Source organism: Crinia signifera, chromosome 5, assembly GCF_055691185.1.
Source record: "Crinia signifera chromosome 5, ASM5569118v1, whole genome shotgun sequence".
Lineage (NCBI taxonomy): Eukaryota > Metazoa > Chordata > Amphibia > Anura > Myobatrachidae > Crinia > Crinia signifera.
In genome coordinates, this window is record NC_139221.1 from 16,321,993 (window position 1) to 16,344,903 (window position 22,911).

General features: G+C 43.8%; 1 protein-coding gene across 6 annotated transcripts in view; it reads right to left on the bottom strand.

Annotated features, from left to right (window-relative positions):
* Nucleotides 1-22,911, bottom strand: part of CSMD3 (CUB and Sushi multiple domains 3) — a 969,186-nt gene that overhangs the window by 444,626 nt on the left and 501,649 nt on the right. For all 6 annotated transcript variants that reach the window (XM_083186712.1, XM_083186713.1, XM_083186711.1 and 3 more), the window contains 2 exons: nucleotides 19,106-19,288; nucleotides 16,806-17,132 (listed from right to left, as the gene is read on the bottom strand). In XM_083186712.1, the coding sequence (XP_083042838.1) occupies nucleotides 16,806-17,132; nucleotides 19,106-19,288 (510 nt within the window). The remainder of the gene's footprint in view (nucleotides 1-16,805; nucleotides 17,133-19,105; nucleotides 19,289-22,911) is intronic.

Genomic DNA, 22,911 nt, shown 5'->3' on the forward strand with positions numbered 1-22,911 from the left:
CATAATCGGGGTAAGGATGGCAACAGGCATTCAGAAATGTGCACACAAATAAGAGATTTTATATAAATAGAATCAATATATAGTACTACAAACTTGACTCATGTAGACTTGCGATTGCTGAATAATGTAACTGTGGAATGGCAGGGAAAAAAAACAACACACACGATTCTAGCCACTGGTAATAACCCTGGGGCACGCATCATAGGAAAGACAGTCAGCAGTGAATCGGTCAACGTGTACAAGGTCTATATTGACAAAAGGTCAATTACACAAGGTCAACTTTTACAAAAGGTCCACGGAGAGCGGGCACTCAATTTATTCCTGACTGTCCACAGGATTTTCAATATGCCCTTTGCATGCCATCATGAGATCACTATTTAATTCATGTATAAATTACTTTTATATGAAATTTTAATTGGTGATCCACCTCTGTTTTTATTATTTTTATCAATATATTCACATATAGTTCCTTATTCTGGTTGACTCGCAAGGCTGATCGCCACCTGGATGGCCAGCCACCCTCCGAACCGCCACAGGCATGCAAATGGATGATTTGCATAATCGACTATTCGCAGCCTTGTGTGCGGGGAGAAATCATTATTTTTTTTCAGCACTCACAGATCTGAGACACCTCTATGGTGTTTCTGTTCGGCAGGCACTCTGTGCCAGGACAGAGTGGGCAGTTGACATCCGCTGACATCAGTTGTCTACACCCGCGTCATTGGGAAATTACAGTACCATGGGACTGCTTTGCCTTCTTGCCTTCTTGCCTGAAATGCCAAGTGTTCACATAGGCAAATTCCCCAGCCGGCGTCCCCATGCCCCTCCACGCCCCCCCTGCATGTGCAGTCACGTGTGAACGCATTGGGGACCGTTTGACTTAGAATAACCCCCACAGTCATTTATATACTGTCAATAATGGGGCAGTACGGATGGTTTTCCTGGGTTAGGCCTTATAACTACATGAACGAATTGTGAAAAGTATTGCATTGAAGGCCCACATTTAACCAGCCATGGGTTCTGATTATCGGTCCTCTGTGCGAACGTGCGGGCGACCGATTGGATTGAAATAAGGGCCAATATGTCTATATTACCGTACATCTTATTAATGTCAATACAGCTCTATCTTTTTTTTCTAAACGGCAAGCCAGTATAATATATAGAGATTTTTCCTAATGATAAGTTGTCCATTTATAGCGATTATCAGCATATAGGGCAATACATCCATACAACTATATTACAATGGATGGAAGCTCTGAAGATGCTCGGCGTGAACTCACGATGTTCTGCTGTAAATAATAATGTGTGCTTTAGTCATCGTTCCTGAGCACATTAAACCTGCTGCCGATTCCTCATGGCTGCAGGTTGCATTGGTATAAACACCCACCACTGTACAAGCCTTTAACACAATATTATTAGTGAATGAAAGGCTCCAATAAACCCAGAGACGCCTTGAGCAACATTTTTAACTTCTGTCATGGCAAACTCAATTTGTCATGAAATAAGCAATGCTTTCTGTGTTGTCAGATCGGGTTTGAGTCAATTCAGGCTGTGGTAGTAACAACTTGCATATGGGTAGTACAGCTGTTTTCTCTTCCATTTGATCTTGGTTATGTAATCAGTTTTGTTCCCAAGAAGATAAACTGCAATAAGCCCTCATAATGCTCCTTTATATGAAGCAATAGTTTCATCAGCAGCTTCGACAGAGTAACGTTTTCACTTATATACGGGGCTAGACATTTATTAGATGTGAAGTCAGCAGTATACAATATACAGTATAAGAGGGGGGCTATGTATCAGGGGTAGGATCGTAGCTAATGAAGAGAGAGGTGTTTGCTCCATACTGTGTTTATTTAATTGTATTCAGTGGCGTAACTATAAATTTTGCTCCCCCCCTGCCAAAAAATCTGTGACCACCCCCCCCCGTGAATCTTCTCCAGCATGTTTCCCCAGTGTGTGATGTGATGACGTCACACGCATAACAGAGAAGCTGAAGCAGGAAGAGAGACCGGCAGACACTGCTGCTTCCCTTGGCTCTGACGCATCCCAGGCCGCCCTATCACGCCCATCCGCCCGCCCATCCTGTACACAGTAGACAATAGCCGGCTCTTTGTACAGTCAATTGAATCAGTGGGGGGCCTGCCATGGCCGCACCCGAGCTGCAGCTGGCTAGCCTCCGGTGCTCAGTAAGTGGGCAGCGGCAGGCAGCAGCATGTCGGTGCGTTGAGCGGGTGCCGGTGCCCACACAGACCCCACTGTGGCTTGCTCCCCCAAGCAGCAGCTGGGGCTGCCTTACAGTAGTTATGCCACTGATTGTACTGATATAAAGGAAAGAATGAAGTCCCAATTTATTTAGAAATATCTGTTTTCATATATTTATTGTCCCTGAGACAAAGGGCCTGATTTTGCTTCACTTGGAAGAGGTCAAATTCAGCCCCGGTTCCAATGGTGGGGGATCTGCGCATAGGCGTATTTGCGCATGTGCAGAAACCCTAGTGAGTATAACTGAGCCGTTCGCAAGGGTAAAGAGGGAGGGTGGGTGAATGGGTGGACACCGGCCCGGAGCAGGGGGCTGCTGGTCATTCCGCTTGTAAATCAAACGGGCTGATGCTTGCTGACGGCGGATGGCAGACATCACATGACGTCAGCGACCAACCGTCTTTGGCAATCTGTGGAGAGATCATTCAATGGTCAACTTCTACTGCTCGCAGCCGCATGCGAGGGGAAGTGTTAGCGAATGCAACCAATCGCATGGCAGCTAAAGGATTTGGGCACGAGGGGCAGCATTAAGGTGCTCACTAAGCAACAAACAACCGCTGCTTAGCGAGCCAACCTGAGTTTGCCCCAATAATCATATGTGCAGTGTGTTGAGAATGTTAGTTCTAGGTATATATTACTGTAAATTAGCAAGTGGCTTATTTATAAATGAGCAGCAATGGAATAGCGCCACCCAGTGGTTAGATAATAATGAAAACAATACAAATATGCTCAGCCTGTATACCCATGCAGTATATGCTATCCTTATACATAGGTTACATACTGTCCACGGTAACCTATGTAGTTGTCCCCATAGGGCTTACTTGGTTGGTATTTTCATTGGCAGGATGGACAATGTCAACTATTTCAAAAGTATGAACCGCATTAGACTCTTCGTTTTACCATGTATATGTATGCATGTATTTCTACATATTGCATGTCTCATACATTCTAACCAAGTTGTCCACGTTGAAAGTGGCTTGAGCTACTGCAGAGACTCCATGTTGTTGCCCCTAACTGGAAACTTTCTTCCCCATACCAAAATGGCCGAAGAGGCTTATACTGAGCATGGACCTTCAACTTCAGACTTGCCGTTACCATACCTGCTAAAATAAACACTGCTCCAGCATCCAACACTGCTACCTGATATCTACATGTTGTACACTCACAACATTCTGCTCCAATTACTAGTGGGTATAACAGTGAGTACAGCTGCGCCCACATTTATCTTTAATTGATTTATTTTATTTATTAACAGTTATTATACAATATACAATATTCAACAGCGCTTTACAGAGAATACTTGAACATTCACATTAGTCCCTGCCCCAGTGGAGCTTACAATCAATATTCACTACCACATGTACATGCACACACATTCCTTCTAGGGTTAATTTTGTTGGGAGCCAATTAGCCTACCAGTATATTTTTGGATTGTAGGAGGAAACCAGAGTACCCGGAGGAACCCCACGCAAGCATGTGGAGAATATACAAACTCTGCACAGTTAGGACCATGGTGGGAATTAAACCCATGACCTCAGCCCTGTGAGGCAGCAATGCTAACCACTACACTGTCTGTGCTGATCAATAAAACCACTCTACTCAGTTAAATACTGTAACTGGGATGTTCATAGTTGGAAAGCATCCATTGGTGGGAACAGAAACTCTGCTACACACTCAAGCCTGTACACACATGTTTTCATCAGCCCACCCAAGATGGTTGTCTCACATGGATAGGATGAACAATGCATGGATCTAGTAATTATGTAAGACCCTTTGGGTGACATCGCAGATTTTGCCGTGAAATCGCACTTTTACAAAGTGTGATTTTAACTCGCGCCGGAACTCGCATCCAGATGTTTTCCCATTGAAAACTATACAATGCGCATATTTAATGAGATGCGAATTTGGAAAATGTGTCTTAAATTCGCCAAAAAATCAGACCAGGTTCTGATATGCGAGTTGGCCTGAACCCTGCACAGATCATTGAGATCTGTGCATGATTCTGTGGTAAAAAATGTGTTGTTTTTTTCTTGAAAAAAATTGCGTGGGGTCCCCCCTCCTGAGCATAACCAGCCCTGGGCTCATTGAGCCGGACCTGGTTCCAAAAATATGGGGGACAAAAAGTGTAGGGGTCCCCCGTATTTCTGAAACCAGCCCCGGACTCTTGGACCGGTCCTGGTTCCAAAAATACGGGGGACAAAAAATCTGGAGGTCCCCCGTATTTTGAAACCAGCACCGGGCTCCAACAGCCCGCAGTGTCATGCCACAGCCGGGGGACACTTTTTACATAAGGTCCCCCGGCCGTACCATGAGCACCGTGGCTGGTCAGCCTTGGACGGGGTATCTGGAGGAGTGGGGACCCCCCCAATAAAGGGGGTCCCCCCCAAGGCTTCACCCGTCCAGGGCTGAAGCCCGGGGCTGTCACCGGCGTCCCTGGCCAGTGGACGCCGGCCTGATGGTGTAAAATCTTTCAATCCTAACATTGCTTTATACAGGAGAACTAGCAGACCTCCCCCGCAGGCTGGGACTTGGAGAACCACAAATCCCAGCATGCGGGGCATTAATGGGCCCGCTGGGACTTGTAGTCCACCTGTAAAAAGAATGTTAAAAGAAAACACACACACAGAAAAGTAAAATTTTATTACGTACACACACACACAGACACACATCTCACTTTTACAACCACATACTTACCGATCCAGGATCCAGCGCTGGTCTCCCTTCTGCTGCAGGGGACAACCGACTGTCTCTGATGCAGCTAACAGCTTCTGTCGTGTTGTCTTAGCGTGACAGGCTGAGAGCGTGATTGGGCGATGCGTCTACATGGAGACGCATAAGCCGAAGAAGCTCTTAGCCTCTGTTGCGCTGGGACAGCGCAACAGAAACTGTTAGCTCCATCGGAGAAAGCCGGTTCAGCCCGCTGATAGTGCGGGCTGACCGGCTCTGCAGCAGAAGGGAGACCAGCGCTGGATCCTGGATCGGTGAGTATGTGGTTGTAAAAGTGAGATGTGTGTGTGTGTGTGTGTGTGTGTGTGTGTGTGTGTATGTAATAAAGTTTTACTTTTCTGTGTGTGTGGTTTTTTTGTAACATTTTTTTCACAGGTGGACTACAAGTCACAGCGGGCCAATTAATGCCCCGCATGCTGGGACTTGTGGTTCTCCAAGTCCCAGCCTGCGGGGGAGGTCTGCTGGGACTTGTAATTTTCCTGTATTAAGCAATGTTAGGATTGAAAGATTTTACACCATCAGGCCGGCGTCCACTGGCCAGGGACGCCGGTGACAGCCCCGGGCTTCAGCCCTGGATGGGTGAAGCCTTGGGGGGGGGCCTTTATTTGGGGGGTCCCCACTCCTCCAGGTACCCCGTTCAAGGTTGACCAGCCACGGTGCTCATGGTACGGCCGGGGGACCTTATGTAAAAAGTGTCCCCCGGCTATGGCATGATACTGCGGACTGTTGGAGCCTGGTACTGGTTTCAAAATATGGGGGACCCCAGATTTTTTGTCCCCTGTATTTTTGGTACTGGTTTCAAAATACGGGGGACCCCAGATTTTTTGTCCCCCGTATTTTTGGAACCAGGTCCGGCTCAATGAGCCCGGGGCTGGTTATGCTCAGGAGGGGGGACCCCATGCAATTTTTTTTTTTTTTTAAATACAAACTCAAAATCGCACATAAGCTCAAATTGGCACATTTTCATGCCTAAAAATCACACATTTTCATGCCGAAAATTTGCCCATTATCGCACTCAATCATACTTTTCTTGCCGGAACACGCACCTCATTAAATATGCGAATCCAAGGCAAAAATGCTATTTGAAAAAAGTGCGATAATGGGCGAAAAACTGACGTGGGAAAAACTCTCATCCCATAGAATGTCACCCTTTATGTTGCTTCAGTATTCAGTAGCCTCCCCATTATGTGTCATCTCTTGCAGGCATTGTCTATTTCCACCCAGTGTAACCCAGGAGGTGCAACCAATATGGCTGTCTTGCATGATACCATTAGGTACTTCTTTACTTTCACGGCGCCAGCATGGCGCCGCGCGTACTTCCGGGTTATGCTCGCCACTAATTAAGTTAAATAAACTAAGTTAACGCCATGCCAACATGGATAGTTCATACCTCCACTATCCATGTTGGCATGGAGTTGATTTTAATTAGCGTGGCGAGCGTAGCGAGCCACCGAGCCCGCAGCGTGGGCAAGCGAAGCGAGCCCCGCAAGGGGACTCTGACGCGCGGCGCCATGCTGGCGCCGTGAAAGTAAAGAAGTACCTACCATTAATACATAGTAGTTGAGACTGAAAAAAAGACTTTAGTCCATCAAGTTCAAGCTATATATGATCTCCAGCAGTGTAATGACCAGGATGAGGTTACTGACAATCTGTTACAATCTAGAATCCCCGACAACCCAAAATAGCTACCCTCATATTAACTAAAACATTTTCCGTCAGTCATTAGGCGCAATTACATATTATTATTTTTAGATCAAATAATGTAACTTTTCTGCATGGACAGATGACATTCATTTATAGTTACAATACATTTATTACTGCTCTGTAGACAATTTAGAATATATTGTTACAGTGGCGTGTACAGTACGTCCAATGAAGAAAATGACTGAAGATAAAGGGCCTGATTCAGACCATTCACTAGGATGCGTATAGTCACAGCCTACTGAACAGATTAATGCTTCCCACTTCGATCGACTGCCCACCCGCCGTGCGAATCCCAACATTTGAATGCAAGTGGATTTGTTCGCTTACACATCCACTGGCATGTGGCAACATAAAGGAAAATTATTCGATGGTCACTCACTATCAAATGATTTTTCCTCCATTTGTAATGAATTGTAAGCCAGGACTTTTCATTTCAACACTGTCCTCCGAATTTAGGCTTGGCGCTGACCCACCTGCACCAAGCAGAAGCCAGCAAGCCTGCAACTGCAGGGGAGCGACCAGCATTTTTTATGGGCATGCCCATAAAATGGTGGGCGTTCCCCTGCTTCCTCAGCATGCCCACCCCCTTTCCGATCCTCCTGGAGTGAATGGCATGGCGAGTGTGAAACACACCAAAGCCGTTCTCTCCCCCAGTCTGCACATGTGCATATTCGCACATGTGCAAACCCCGACCATCGGGGACAGCGACGAATATGGCCTGTTACAAGCAGGTCTGAATCAGACCCCAAAGTTAGATTGCTATGCATGTGCTGCAATTTAGTGGACCAATTGCACATGAAACAATATTGATGTAGTAGACATGTGTAGTATGGCGGTCTGACAGGGAGGATCCCTGATGGTCAGTATCCCGATGTCAGAATCCTGACTGACGGTGCTTCAACAGGGTGCAAAGATGCCCCTTGCGGGCTCAGTTGCTTGCTTTGCTCGCCACAGTTTCTATTCTCTCTCTATAGTGGTGGGGAACCCAACAATGGAGAATAGCCCCTGTCAGTCGGGATCCTCCCTGTAAGAGCAGCGGCAGTCGAGATTCAGACGTCGGGATACTGACCATCGTGACCCCCCTGTCAGGCAGTCATCCGGCACCCGTAGTAGACATGAAGGCTCTCTAATCTCAATAAAGCAACAATTTCTGCTCTTACTAAACTTCTATGGGGCGCTGCCGCTGACAATTAGATTAACTTGAAAAGGAGAGAATTGTCTTTGTAGCATACAAAAAACCTTAACTTTTATTAATTAGAAGTGATGGCATCACAATTTATATTAAAGACCAGCAATATTAAATTCAAAGCTAAGTAAAGTATATAAAGAGTACAAAATGTGCACTAAAAGACTTCTGCCCATAATAGAATTGCTTTCATTTCTATCTTCATTGTAATTAAGAGATTTTGAGATTAAAAATATCCGAAAAATATTTGTTTAAGTAATAATATCAATGACTTACAGTAGTTGCATAAATGTTATTGATTTATATAGGTACTTGTGTATTATCTGGGCGCCCATCGCATACCACTAATTAAGGTATGCGATGGGATGCTATGGGACCCGATTTCCGGGTGCACAGACCCCCACTGTGCGATAAAATATTAAATTGTACAGGTACCCTGATGGGTGATTACTATGTTAAATGCTCCCCCATTGTTAACGCCACCCCCACAATCAACGGCCACCCGAAGAGTGGCGAGCGCAGCGAGCCCGCGAGGGGCGGCGGTACGCATCCTACGACCTTTTCATACCCCCACTATCCACGTTGGCGTGGAGTTGAATTTAGATAGTGTGGCGAGAGCAGCGAGCCACCTGGCCCGAATCATGGCGAGCGATGTGAGCCCCGCAAGGGGACGCGGATTACATGTGAAGTAATCCGCGTCCCCTCACCACGTTTCGCGCTTGCCACACTATCTAAAATCAACTCCATGCCGACATGGATAGTGGGGGTATGAAAAGGTCAGAGGACGCGTACCGCCGCCCCTCGCGGGCTCGCAGCGCTCGCCATGCTTCGGGTTGAAGTTGATCGTGGGGTGGCGTTAACAACTGGGGGGGGCATTTCACACTTGAGGGTGGCTATTTGGGCTCTGTGGGCCGTTCAACATTGTTCCCTATGTAAAATCGGGTCAATTGGGCCATTTAACATTGTTCCCTATGTAAAATCGCGGTAATCGCGTCGGTCGCATCGCATGCGCTTTTTGGTCGCATGCGATGCAACCGACGCAATTTACATTTTAACATTTTTACATTTACATTTTCTATGTGAAATCGCGGGCATCGCATCGGCCGCATCACATGCCATTATAATGGCATGCGATGTACATGCGATGCCCGCGATGGGCGCCGTTCTATGTAAAGAGTACCTTTTTATCTATATATTCACATATAGTTCCTTATTCTGGTTGACTCGCAAGGCTGCCCGCCGCCTGGACGGCCGGCCACCCCCCGAACCCCCACTGGCATGCAAATGGGTGAAGGGGGTGCATTTAACATAGTCATTACCCATCAGGGTGCCTGTACAATTAAAAATCTGGTCCAATTTGGATGCATCGCATGCGATCGCATGCAATCGGATCGCATGCGATGCGACCAAAACTATGTTGTACAATGGAAATCTTGGGTGCCCAGATAGTACACAAGTACCTATATATATTCCAGAGAAATCAGATGGAGTCAATCTCATAATCTCTTATATATTTGGCTACATCTGTCACTCAAAGTGTGTCTGAAGCTGTAACGCTGGGTGGAGCCACTGACTCACATGACAGAGAACCAGCCCAGTGAGCCCACAGTGCCAGACACCCTCTGACCCTCCATGTTACACAGCAAAGACACAGCTACTCACCAGACACACCAGGTGAGCGCCCCACACCTCCATACCTCCCAACATGACCCTCTCCAGGAGGGACAGAATGCTCTGTTTGTGGACTTCCATCTTAATATATGATTGTCATCACCTGTCATTTTAAACAGGGTAATTGATAAGAAAGGTGTTTAAGCACAGGTGATGGTAATCCATAAATTAAGAAGAAAGTCCAGAAACAGAGCAATGTATCCCTCCTGGAGAGGGTCATGTTGGGAGGTATGCACCCCCCCCCATTCACGGCAACCCCACGATTAAATGGCACATGTAAAACACTGACATGGCTATGGTCGACAATGAAAAAGGTTGACATGAGTTTTTGAAGATTTATTTTTCACTTTTTCAATGTTTTCATATTCATTCTCATGTGTCGACATGGACACCAATGATGTGCCACACTTATGTCAACATTTACATGTGTTGACCTTTCTGTGTTGATTTTTTCTTGTGGCGATTCGCGGCACCCCCCAGCGACCCCCCTCCCGCGATTCGCAGCACACCCCCCGCAATTCGCGGCAACTCCCGCGATTTGCGGCCCCACCCCGTGACACCCCGCGACCCCCCCTCCCACGATTTGGGCCCACCCCCCGGGCCCCCACTCCCGCAGTTCGCGGTACCCCCCACCCCCCGCGACCCCCCCTAACGCGATTCCCCCCCCTGACCCCCCCTCCTGTCATTGCGGCAACCCCCCCGCCCCCGCGACTCACCCTCCCACGATTCACTGCAACCCCCCCTCCCACGATTCGCAGCACCCACACACCCCCGCGACCCCCCCTCCCGCAATTCACGGCATCCACCCACGACCCCTCCTCCAGTGATTTGCAGACACCCCTCACCTCCTCCCTCCCCCCCCACCCCCGCTCGCGATTCACGGCAACCCCAGGATTAAATGGCACATGCAAAACACTGACACGGTTATGGTCGACAATGAAAAAGGTTGACATGAGTTTTTGAAGATTTATTTTTCTTTTTTGAATGTTTTCATATTCATTCTCATGTGTTGACATGTACACCAATGAAGTGCCACACTTATGTCAACATTTACATGTGTTGACCTTTCTGTGTTGATTTTTTCTTGTAGCAATTTTTTTCCAGTGACAACTATGTGCACGTCAACCTACACATCATCAACCAATTCTTTGTATAATATATAACACCTGTTCTGTTTTACTGTAGGTGTTTTAAGTCAGATCTTTTACTGCTACTATTACTGTTTATGTAAATGCATTCTGAATGACAGCAACATCCTACCATCCTTCTACAAGAATATATAACCAACTAGGTGATTCATCGCGCCCCGTGCCCCCCTCTCCCACAATTCACGGACCCCCTGCACACACCCCTCCCACGATTCACGCCCCCTCCAACGATTCACGTCACCCCCCCTCACACCCCCCTCCTGCAATTCGCAACCCCCCCTCCCGCAATTCACGCCCCCTCCCACGCTTTGCAGACCCCCGCCCTCTCCTGCGATTCGCGGACACCTGCGCCCCCTCCCTCCCTTGATTCACGGCACCCCCGGCGCCCCTCCCACAATTCATGGCACCCCTAAGCCCCTCTTTAGTCCCCCGTATACTCACACACCCCTATCACTACCCAGCTTCCTGCTCTCCTGAACCGTAACTTCCATCACTGGGGAGTCGCTGACGCTGTTTTGCCCACATGCCCCTATCATGCCTCATAGCCCAGCCTCCTGCTCTCATGGACACATACTCCCACCCAGTAGGAGGAGACACTGACTCAGGGCCACCATCCTGTACTCCTGTACTGCCACACTGGACCCTCACCCACTGGCAGAAGCTGCACAGCATCTCCCACCCTTCTCTTTAGTCCCCCTTATGCCCACACACCCCTATCACTACCCAGCCTCCTGTTTTCCTGTGTTGTGACCTCCGCCAGTGGGGAGCCGCTGACTCAAAAACACCCTACTATACTATTGCACACACACACACACCTAAACAACATGCACACACAGCCCCCCCCACCCACAAATGTCACTGTACCATCCACACTATCAATGTACATCTTACTCTGTAACCGCTTTTTAATTAAACAAAACAATACACACAGCCTTCCACATCATATGCTCTCTATTTAACACATTTCACCTATAACTCAAGTTGCAATACAGGCATCTGTCATACAATTCTAACCATCTTTCTCATATACAAATGTTCACAAATTAAGGGGGCGCAGCCCCTTACGACGGTGTGAAGAGCGCCCGTAGGGCGCGATGAATCACCTAGTGGGTACCATAATTGCTATTCAACAAAAGTAATGTGTTGTCAAGTCAATCAAAAGCATGATTATATTGGAAATACAGTAATTAAAACTAACTTGACTCTCCACCAGGCCTGGTAACAAGGAGTACTGTGGGGATTCCTGTAGAGGAACCCAAGGTTTAGATGTGCCCCATTGGACACGAATCTCTGGTATAAACTGTAGGTGCAATTATAGGAACCAAAGGAAATTTAAATAAACCCCCCGCCCCCAGCTACCCTCTATAGTTTATACAGGTGAGAACTATAGAAATATTGGTGTGCTTTATGCACACCAATGGGAATGATGGTGCGTGGGCTCTAACACTCCAGCCTAGAAGCAAGAACTGAGTTGCGGCAATGAACAGGTACAGCCCTGCAGCCATTGTGTATTAAAAGGTACTGTACAGTTTTTTATCCTGCCATTGTTGCCTTTGTTAAACGAGATATTGAGTTCAGCCCATTTAGTAACATATGGTGACATCAGTGTACCGTACCCCAAGATTTCTGTTTCCAACCTCTCTGGCCACACATGCACACATCTACTTGACTAATTCATAATAACCTACTGTAGCATGGAAATATGTGCTGTGCGCCTATGTTACCAAGAGGACCACATAATTAGACGATGAAATATAAGGTTCAAAAAAAGATTTGAGATGGAAATGTGAGACAGTCCGAGTTCGCCCAAGATGATGGATACTGGCCAGACTTTTATTTTAAGCAGCAATCATTTACAACACCTGATTTTGTAAATTACTTTATTTAAAAAAAAAGTCAAAAATTCGTCCCTCTCGCAAACTCGGACTGTATTTCATTCTGCCGCTTGTGTGCGCAGTATGAAAAATAAAAACCCAAAATAACAATAATTATAATATATTTGAGTATAGATCTGTATTCAGAGACTTTTGAAGAATAATAAAATCGAATAAAATAATAGAAAATAATAATAATAGAAAAAAATTGTATGAATTAAAACAAATGATAGCAGTTACTATTTTGAAAGGAATAATAACGTTCGCTGTTGTTGACGTAATTATTATTAACAATAAACAATTATAACATTACGGCAAAAACCACTATTATTGTCATTGTGATTATTCTAAGGAACAAAGCCTTAAAATAGAATTAAAAAAAGAACTGCAGGTGTTCCCTCCAACACAGAAGATGAATGATAGCTTAAAAATAATAATCGCTGCTAAAAGTTTCCATTTTGAACCGTTTTTCTTTTTCTTCTGCTTGTAGTATAATTAGAAGCATTTACCGTATGACTTATGCTGCAAAGTATCAGCGTGGAGGGTCAGGACATGACTGTAAGTCATGCATGGTATCCGCACGTCCCTCAACTGAGAATATTTTGCATTGTAAAAGGAAAAACCCCTACTGGCAAAACAGCAGTTTTATGTACCAAGCTGGTGTGACATATGTCACAGTCAATTTCGTGTTAATGCTACACAATTACACTTTGAGAACTTATTAGTGACAGCATAATCCACTAGTGTCACTTTGAAAAGACACTAAATTTACATTGTTATTAATTGCTCAGCCTTGGCGGAAACAATTAATTGTTCAGGAACTGCAATAAGACCAGACATGTTGTTTGGATGACATTAAAATAAAAACATCTTCTCGTCAGTTTAATCAAAGTCTCAAATTACTGAGACGCTTCACAAAATAAACTTGTTCTGTAGATGGTTTTGCTCTAAAAACAAATGACATTTAAATAAACATGAAAACATATTCCATCCCCGTTACAGACGCCTGATGATAAAAACAGATGTGTCCTCGTTCAGTACACTGGGGCACTAGGCGTGCCAAACAGCCCCTCTTGGTGTGCCAGGCCTGGGTGGCTCAGCTGTGTTAAGCGTTCACTCAAAATGTGAACTTATTCGCACAAATAAAACAACAGGAAACAATAAAATGACTCTACTAAACTGCATTGAATATTTTGATATGCGACGTTTGTCTCTCAGGGTGTGACTGAAGGGGTTATTCAGTTAGGATGTCAAAAGTGAAATCTTTCTCTAATGGACAAAACCATGTGCACTGCAGTTGGGGCAAATATAATGTGCAGAGAGTTAGATTTGGGTGAGTTATATTGCTTCCCTGCACAAATACGTTACATTTGCACCAGGGCTTAAAGTGGTACAGGAGAGCTGGTGGAACTAATTTCCATTGCCACTGGCCCCCTACCCCTACAATACACCCTATGTAGTTTCCCTTTTTCATTTTTTAACACACAGAAGTGCCTCTTATTTAAGTTATGCTACGCAGTAGTATTCCTTATACCTGTTATACCACACAGTAGTGTCAGCTATACACAATGTCCACAGTAGTGCCCTTTATACACATATCTGCATCTGTCCCTCCAGCAGCTTCATGCCTTGTGTCCCTCCAGAAGCTTCCCCTCCTCCCTGTGTCCTTCCAGCATATCCTGTGCCTCTATATGTCCCTCCAGCACCTTCTCCTCCTCTCTGTGTCCCTCAAGCATCTTCCATGCTTATCTATGACCCAACAGCAGCTTCCCCTCCTCTCTGTGTCCCTCCAGCATCTCCCATGCTTCTATATGACCCAGCAGCAGCTTCCTTTCCTCTCTGTGTCCATCCAGCATCTCCTGTGCCTCCCTATGTCCCTCCAGCAGATTCCCACCCCCCCCTCTCTGTGTCCCTCCAGAAGCTTCCCCTCCTCCCTGTGTCCTTCCAGCATATCCTGTGCCTCTATATGTCCCTCCAGCACCTTCTCCTCCTCTCTGTGTCCCTCAAGCATCTTCCATGCTTATCTATGACCCAACAGCAGCTTCCCCTCCTCTCTGTGTCCCTCCAGCATCCCCCATGCTTCTATATGACCCAGCAGCAGCTTCCTTTCCTCTCTGTGTCCATCCAGCATCTCCTGTGCCTCCCTATGTCCCTCCAGCAGATTCCCACCCCCCCCCCTCTCTGTGTCCCTCCAGCAGCTTCCCCTCCTCTCTGTGGCGCTCCAGCAGCTTCCCCTCCTCTCTATGTCCCTCCAGCAGCTTATCTTCCTCTCTATGTCCCTCCAGCAGCTTCCCCTCCTCTCTGTGTCCCTCCTTACACCCTGTCTTCAAAATATACATAGCCTGCTCCTCTTAGTGGCTCTTCTTCCCTTCGGCAGTGGCAGGGATGCAATGGCATCACATAAGGCATGCCGGAAAACGGAAGCTGCTGGGATATGCTTTTCTGCTAAAATTATTTTGCAGGGCTGTAGTGGAGGTGAATCCAGTTTTTCCTGTTATTACAGGTGATGGAAGTCAGTTCTACCCAGTCCACCCCACCACCACTACTCTAAACCCGGATTTGCACCACCTGCAGTGCACATGTTTTGTCCATTTGAAAAATAATTGGATTTTGACATCATTACTGAATTTCTACCCGAGTCTGAATCTGTGTACAAGTTCTGTTGTGCATCATCTGCAACTTGTCCGTATCTAATTCTTGCTCCAGCACCTGTAGTGTAGTACACTGTGAGTTGCTGCGCCTGTGATGTAACTAAAGGTGTATACACACAGTATATTTTGGCTATAGACGATTTTGGCTATACTAAAAATAGCTCATTTAAATAGCACAGTCAAAATGGAGCTGCCTACGCTATTTTTTCTTGTGATACCAACCCTACATGGTAGCACACATTGGCATCACAAAATGTATACACACCTTGTTATATGTACTATGTTTTCTACCAATAAGATCTATATTCTCCATATTGGTGGTTCTTATTTCACTATGGGGGTGATTCTGGTTGGTTTGCAAAAGCAAAATCCTTATTTAATGGGCACAACCATGCTGCGCTGCAGGTGGGGCAGATGTAACATGTGCAGAGAGAGTTAGATTTGGGTGGGGTGTGTTCAAACTGAAATCTAAATTGCATTGTAAGAGTAAAGCAGCCAGTATTTACCCTGCACAGAAACAAAATAACTCACCCAAATGTAACTCTTTCTGCCCATGTTACATCTACCCCACCTCCAGTGCACATGGTTTTGTCCATTAAAGAAGAAGTTTGCTTTTGCAACTCAACAAAAATCAGGGCCTATGTGTATCACCCGTCAGATGCAAATTTAATTGTGATTAGGAATATTTCCATTAGACATGATTGCTCCACTCCTGCTATACAATGCCTAAATTAACATCATTATCAAAGTGGAGATGGGACTATGACTATGTAATTCAATAGCAATCACATCATCACCTTTCCCTGCTTTTTTACTCACTTGTCCTCATGCAGAAATTGTCTGCGGGGTGAGTAGGTGGCTGTGGGAAGTTTGGGGGGGGGGGGGGGGTGGCTGGCTTAAGCTGGCTTTGATAGACTTGCCAACTCCTATGGTTAGCTGGGAGTGCCATCTGATTTTTGGTAGACTCCTAACCATTTTTGGAGAGTAGGCAGGTATTCTCTGTACTAACTACCTAGAACTATCGAGACCACTTCCCATTTTCCCACTTCCCATCAGGATATGATCATTGTTCATTATTTTTCATCATGAAAGCTCATTATAATCACATAATATTAATGTAACAGAATACACAGCCAATTTAAATAATGCCTGAGGCATTTGGCAGAAGTATGTATGAGGCAAAGAGGAAACGGTTATATATTGATAACTTATTTTTTTTCAAGAACAGTATGTGCATTTAAAGTCTTCATTGCAATTAGTATTTTAATCAGATTGCACTATAATACTGTATGATATTTTAATGAGTTATTTAAGGATTTTCTACGTTAACTATTATAATGAAGAATAATGTCTCCATTAATTATTATGATTTTAAAAGCCTCTTACACCAAGGATTTTTTTTAATTTACGAAACAAGTTGTTGATTTCAAATTTTCTTCCATTTTATAGTATTGCTAAATTCTTCCAATAACAGTATATCATCTATAATGTAGAATCAAACACATTATTCATAGGTGACTATAATGTTAAAAACTGATAAAAAAGCACTTTATTTAAAAAAAAATAATAATAAAAAATAACTTACTGCTATATGTGATATTAAATCCACGTCCAGACATTGAATGATCTGCTTGGAATTCCATCCGCAATATGTGACTGTTACTAGTAAGATGAGATGGCACTTCAGCACCGGTGAAAGTTCCCAATATTGGAGAGTCCAAAGAATCTCCATCTTTAATAGCAAGAAAATCAAACTGTGATTCTAAGTCAAAATCATTAAACGAAAGATGGATTCTACTTCCTGGATCAGAAATGATTGTCCATATGCAGTTTAAGTTGTTCCCGTAACCTTCTGGATAGTCAGGGGAGAGAACGGTTCCCATTGGTGCCGTAAAATTAGATAGACATGGAACTGTAGAAGAAATATTAAAATAAATTAGCATATGGGCAACTTATACAAAGTTCTTCAGTTGAGCTGTAATAATTTACATACAACACTTATTTTTTGATTGCCTTGTGTATGAATAATCCCTAGATAGTGTCCAAATTAAAATTACAGTTTTCAGCTGTAATTGTTTTTCTTTTCCTTTGTTTGAAAACACTCCAAAGCAAACAATTTCAATTATGTGGATAATACATAAGGCCTGTTCTAACTAGTTTATGAAGCAACAAGAACACAATTATTGTTTAATTTAAAATATAGAAAAAATATATATACTTGGGATCTTTCAAAAACTATTACTTGAACATAACGATGTTCATCCACCTTGAAAAAGCTGCACTCAGCAGCGAAACGCGTCAGTCCAGGCACCCAGCCGCTCCACCTACAATCGCTGCTGTTCCTAGACATCACCCATAATCACTGTGGAGGTTCTAACCTGAGATTACAATTGGGGAACCAGACTACCCTTGGCCACTTTGCATCAAGGAAGCGGGATACCATCCATCTGAAGGAACGCCACCTCTCTAAGGTACCCGCCTCGACTACTAAGTGGATCACCGGCTTCGGATAATCCAATCGGGAGAAAGATCATCCCCGCTATCAATTTGGAGGAAGCTTCGTAAGGGATGGTACATTGCTTGTCTGGAGGACTTTCCATCACACACCCACCCCCCCTCTCCCCACTATGAATTGTGGGTCCACGATAAGGTGATATCATAACTATTGGACGCAGCATTTTCAAATACCTGTTCTTTTTAATGTTATGTTTTATGCATATCCGTGCAACCTTTTAGTGTTATAATTGCATTAATTAAAAGTGTTTTTACATTTATCACCAGTCTTTTTCTGCCATCAATTTAGCACAATCGTTTCCCCTTTTTTTCAATGTTCATCCATGTGCCTTATTTCATAAGAATATAGTGGAAACAGTCTCAAAAATTTATTTTAACCCTTCACTCACTATAAAAAAGGTAACTTTTCTATAAATTGTACAGAGATTGTAAACACATGTAAGAGTAGAGTAAATTAAAAATGAGAAAGGACTAGGACTATGAATATCAATTTTGTTTGGTTATCACAAGAACAGTACAACAAAGTAAAATTTTCTACATATGGGGGATTTGAAGTCACACCTTGAGTCAAATAATAAAAATGGGTTCTCTAACTCAATACATTAGGTTTTCTATATAAAAATGGTAGGCTCGGTTAGGCTATCAAATTATTTCTACACAATCTCAACTCAAAGAAAAATCTTAAAACATGGCAGAGAGAGATTGTACAATGTAGATTTTGTTGTGAAAAACTACAGTAGATTTGAAATCCTGCTTTTAAAAAGAATTACGCAATTTTGGTTATATTTATTTTACTAGAAATATCGTGTTTATATTGTCACTGAAATGCTTAAACCTCAAACTAAAAATGGTATTTTGGAAGGAACCAGATGAATACTTAAAGTGTCTGTAAATTTGATTTTCCAATGAACCTGACCTGACTGTTACAGTATGTGAAGTCACCATCAATTGGGGTTGGGTTGGAGATGGAGGAAACTTGATCACCTCTACTGGCAGTTTTTTGTCAATGCACAACAATTTATTCTAGGAAAACAGCCTGAAATGGTGAGAGTGAAGATATCGAGTGGCACTGTTCACTTCAGCAAAAAACAGCTTGGTTAGAAAAGTACTGCTAGTTTCAGCAAGGATATTTCCCTTACTGCTAAAGTTATTCGATTATAGATATCAGGAAATACTTTGTTCAATTCACCTGACTCCTCACCAGCAGCAGCACCTACATATTTTAAGTTACTTTTTAATGAGCAGATACAGTAGTTTCCCATTTCACAAATGTTGGCCCATTGATAGATTTTGAAAAAGTATTCATAAAATTACTTCACAAAAAATTACAAGAAGCAATTCAGCTAGTACTTATTAAGGAAATGTACTTACATATGCATATAGGTATATTTGCAGACCATTGATTATTTTCTTTGCAAGATATAGACCTTTGTCCTATTAATTCAAATCCAAACTGGCATTCAAATCGTAGGACATCTCCATTGGAGAAGCCATCTCCTTCCCGAATACCATACAATGGTGTCCCAGGGTCACCACAGCTCGCTTTTTCAATTTCTACAAAGTGAAGAGAAATCACAAAATTAGAAGAACAAAAAGAAAAATTAACAATCAAAGCACATGCAAGTACTTTGCATATTATAAAAAAAAAAGTTCAAAATATGTGGTCACAATTCCAAATTTCAAACATAAAATCAACCATTTTGTAGAATAATTATGAATGTTTTTTATAAAGCATTTAAATGAAATGTTTTAACATCAGTTTTAGAGAATAAAGTGTATTTCTAACAAAACAAAAGTATTGTTAATTCTACTTCGCAGAGTGTCAATAATGAATAAAATGTGCTAACAATATACAATATAAATGTCAAAATATAAATTGTGCAAAGTTTAGAATTTACAATTACAGTGGGCCTGATTCAGACCTGCTCCCATGGCTGTGGATATTTGGAGCACATGTGCTCGCATGTACCCGCACAGAGGAACAATTATTTGATGGTTGCTCACCATCGAAATGCCTTTTAATCTGTGCGCAGCAGAAAAGTAACCCAGGACATCTCTGCTGCACGTTCTTCTCTGAATTAGAGTCGGGAGCTGACATCATGTGTTGTCTTCCACCTGCCCCTAGCAGGCAGAGGAACGCCTGTGTTCCCTGGAACCCGGCAAGCATTTCTATGGAACCCTTTTTGTGGACACGCCTATGAAACCCCAGGTGTCCACCCTGGAATGCCCTCTGCCTGTCATTCAGGCAGCGATTTCATGAGAAGCCCCCCCCCCCTCCACCATTGGGGGCGGGTCTGAATTTGGACCTGTTTGAGCAGGTCTGAATTGACCTCAGTGATCCTGTTCTGTAGAGCTGAGAACAAATTCAGGATTTGAAGAGCGACTCTGCTCTGACTAATCCATAGTGATGTATTTGTGCTTATCTCTATACACAACACAAATATATCCATCATATTATACAAAGTATAATAAAGTATTAATGGCAAACACCTATAAGCAATGACACCCACAAAATCTTGTGTAGCATGAATATTAATGCATATATAAAAAAGTAACAATACTGCAAAATGAATGTAACAGCAGTCGGAACATAAAAAGGAAAAAAGTTCAACATTTCAGGTGAATCCTTTTCTTTCACAAGAGGAATCAAGTTATTTTCCAACATTTCTTATGTCTGAGTAAGCCATTAATAATTTCTTGTATGAGTCATATGAACTGTCTTTTTGTGTCTGTATGTTCCCTACATATATTTCAGTGAATATCTACATTTGACATTGGGAAAAAATATGGATTCCTTTAAGGAGCCCTTGGCTTTTAAGTGATTAGATGGTATTTGTGTGTTGAGTTTTAAGAACCTCAAATAAACACATACTGTGCCAAATGTATCTATTACTGGTATCTGGATATACGGTATAGTCTCAAAGTATCTTATGTTCCCCTACTGTGCAGCATTATCCCAAGTTACAGTCACCAACCTAAATGTAAGGTCTGACAGATTCTTACAACAGCAGGGAGTCAGAGAATCCATTATTGAAAATTTGGCATTCTCTGAATCCTGAAAAAAATACTTGTTTATAAAAGTTTCTGTCTGGAACATCCAAAAGTCTGAGGGGGGCAGTTTATTAACACTATTTTTTTCCAAAATACTGTGAAAAAGGGTGATCACACATCTTTTTCATATTATTTAATTTACACATAAATGTATTTTGGAGCAGTTCCTGTGAAAAGCTACTCCAAACCCTTTAAACCAGAATTCTTTTTGTAACCAGATCACATTTCCCATACTATATAATGGGAAATGAGATATGGCCACATTAAATAAAATAAAAAAAAAATTGCAAAAACAGTTCTCTGGTGAGGGTCATTGGTTCCTCCTGTGCTGGTACGTGATCCCTGGTGCAGTAAAGTGATGCTGCAAATTGGCAGCTCACTTTACAGCAGTAGGGTTACACAGCAACACATTATCTGCAGACCTTCCAGAGCAGTAATCACTGGCTCCTGAGTCTGGTGAGTATACTCTCAGGGGATCCAATAAGGCTGCAAGAGGGCATTTGCAGGGGGCAAAACTTTATCGCATCTATATCCTTGAATGCGATAACTGATACAGCCATGCAATGTATTGAATTATTAAAATGAAAATTTAATGACTTTATCACATAAAAGCGGATTGTGCTAAATCTTCTCCTGAACCCAAAGACTGGCACAATCCAAAGGGAGAGACACCAGAGCTGAGCCGAACAGAAAAGTTACATAGATTAATTAATAGAAATGCGCAGATTCTGATTTGAATTACCGCAAGTCCAGATTTAAGTAGATTTTTTTGTATTGGCCAGCCAAAACATGTGACAGCTGGAAACCCATACAATGCTGGTTTTGGGTCCAATGATATCCCGGTAACTTGAAACCCACAAATCTCTAATACTTGACCTGTACTCATCAGTCTGGGAGTCGATTATCTTTATAGCATGGGCCATACACTGCTTATTCCACTGTTCTTGAGATACAGATGTGTAGACCACAGGTTCTAAAACTCGGTCCTCCAGACCCCACACAGTGCACATTTTGCAGGTCTCTTCACAGAATCACTAGTGACTTTTTAGCTCCACCTGTGGATTTTTTAAAATGTGTCAATGAGTAATGAATGCATCTGTGTACCTGCCAGATGACCTGGAGAATGTGAACTGTGTATGACCGAGTTAGATAACCCATGGTGTAGACGCATCTAGCATCCATACAACATGTAGCGCACCATGCTACTTGCGCCCTGCCACATCATACAGTAGCTTGTCATACTTAGTGACAGTGTAGCATACTGAGCTGCTACCTTCTGTCCACCAGATGGGTGTGTCCGTCCTACTGTATTGTATACTTTCTAAAATATTTTCTTTATACTGGTGGTACAGTTGCCAGATGCCAATTACTGTGTAGCATCCCACTGAAACAGTCAAAAAACCACTTTATTTTACATAATCAACTCCACAGGCAGATTTGCATAATTTTGTGTCTCCAGGGCAAGCGCCACCACTAGGCAGCTCTAGGCATTTGCCTAGGGCGTCGGCCACTGGAGTCTGCAGCCCCCAGAAACCTGGAAGTGGCAGCCACTGTAGTCTGCAGCCCCCATGGAGCCAGGTAAGCGTAGCCCGCACCTGCGCCCCCCCTCCTCCTCCAGGGTTTGTGGATGAATTAAGATGTTTTGTGCTACGGGGAGGAGGGGGAATGTCAGGACTCATGTGAAGCTGCCCAGTGCCACTGGGGGGAGGAGGGCTGTCCGCCACCACTGCAGTGCTGTGGGCAGGAGGGGGGGTGGTGTTAGGAGTAGCTGCCCAGTGCCACCACCCTCCCCCCTTGGATCACGGGAAAAGGCTGCCCCCTTTCTGAAACTGGTCAGAGGGGGAGGGGAGCAGAGGGGAGTGGGTGGGGGGGATTTCGCCTTGGGCGCTGACAGGGCTTGCACCGGCCCTGTGTGTCTCATACATGTACAGTATAAAATGCAAGCATCTGGTATACTACAGGGACAGGCCCTTTGTGATGTGTGAATTACAGTATCACAGTATGAACTACCTTGTTACTGGCCTCCAGGGGTGGATTGGGATGGAAAATCAGACCAGGAAGTTTTTGGGATCATTCTTATTGGGGATTTGCAAGTTAGCAAGATCTCTTCTCATAGGGCATGATTC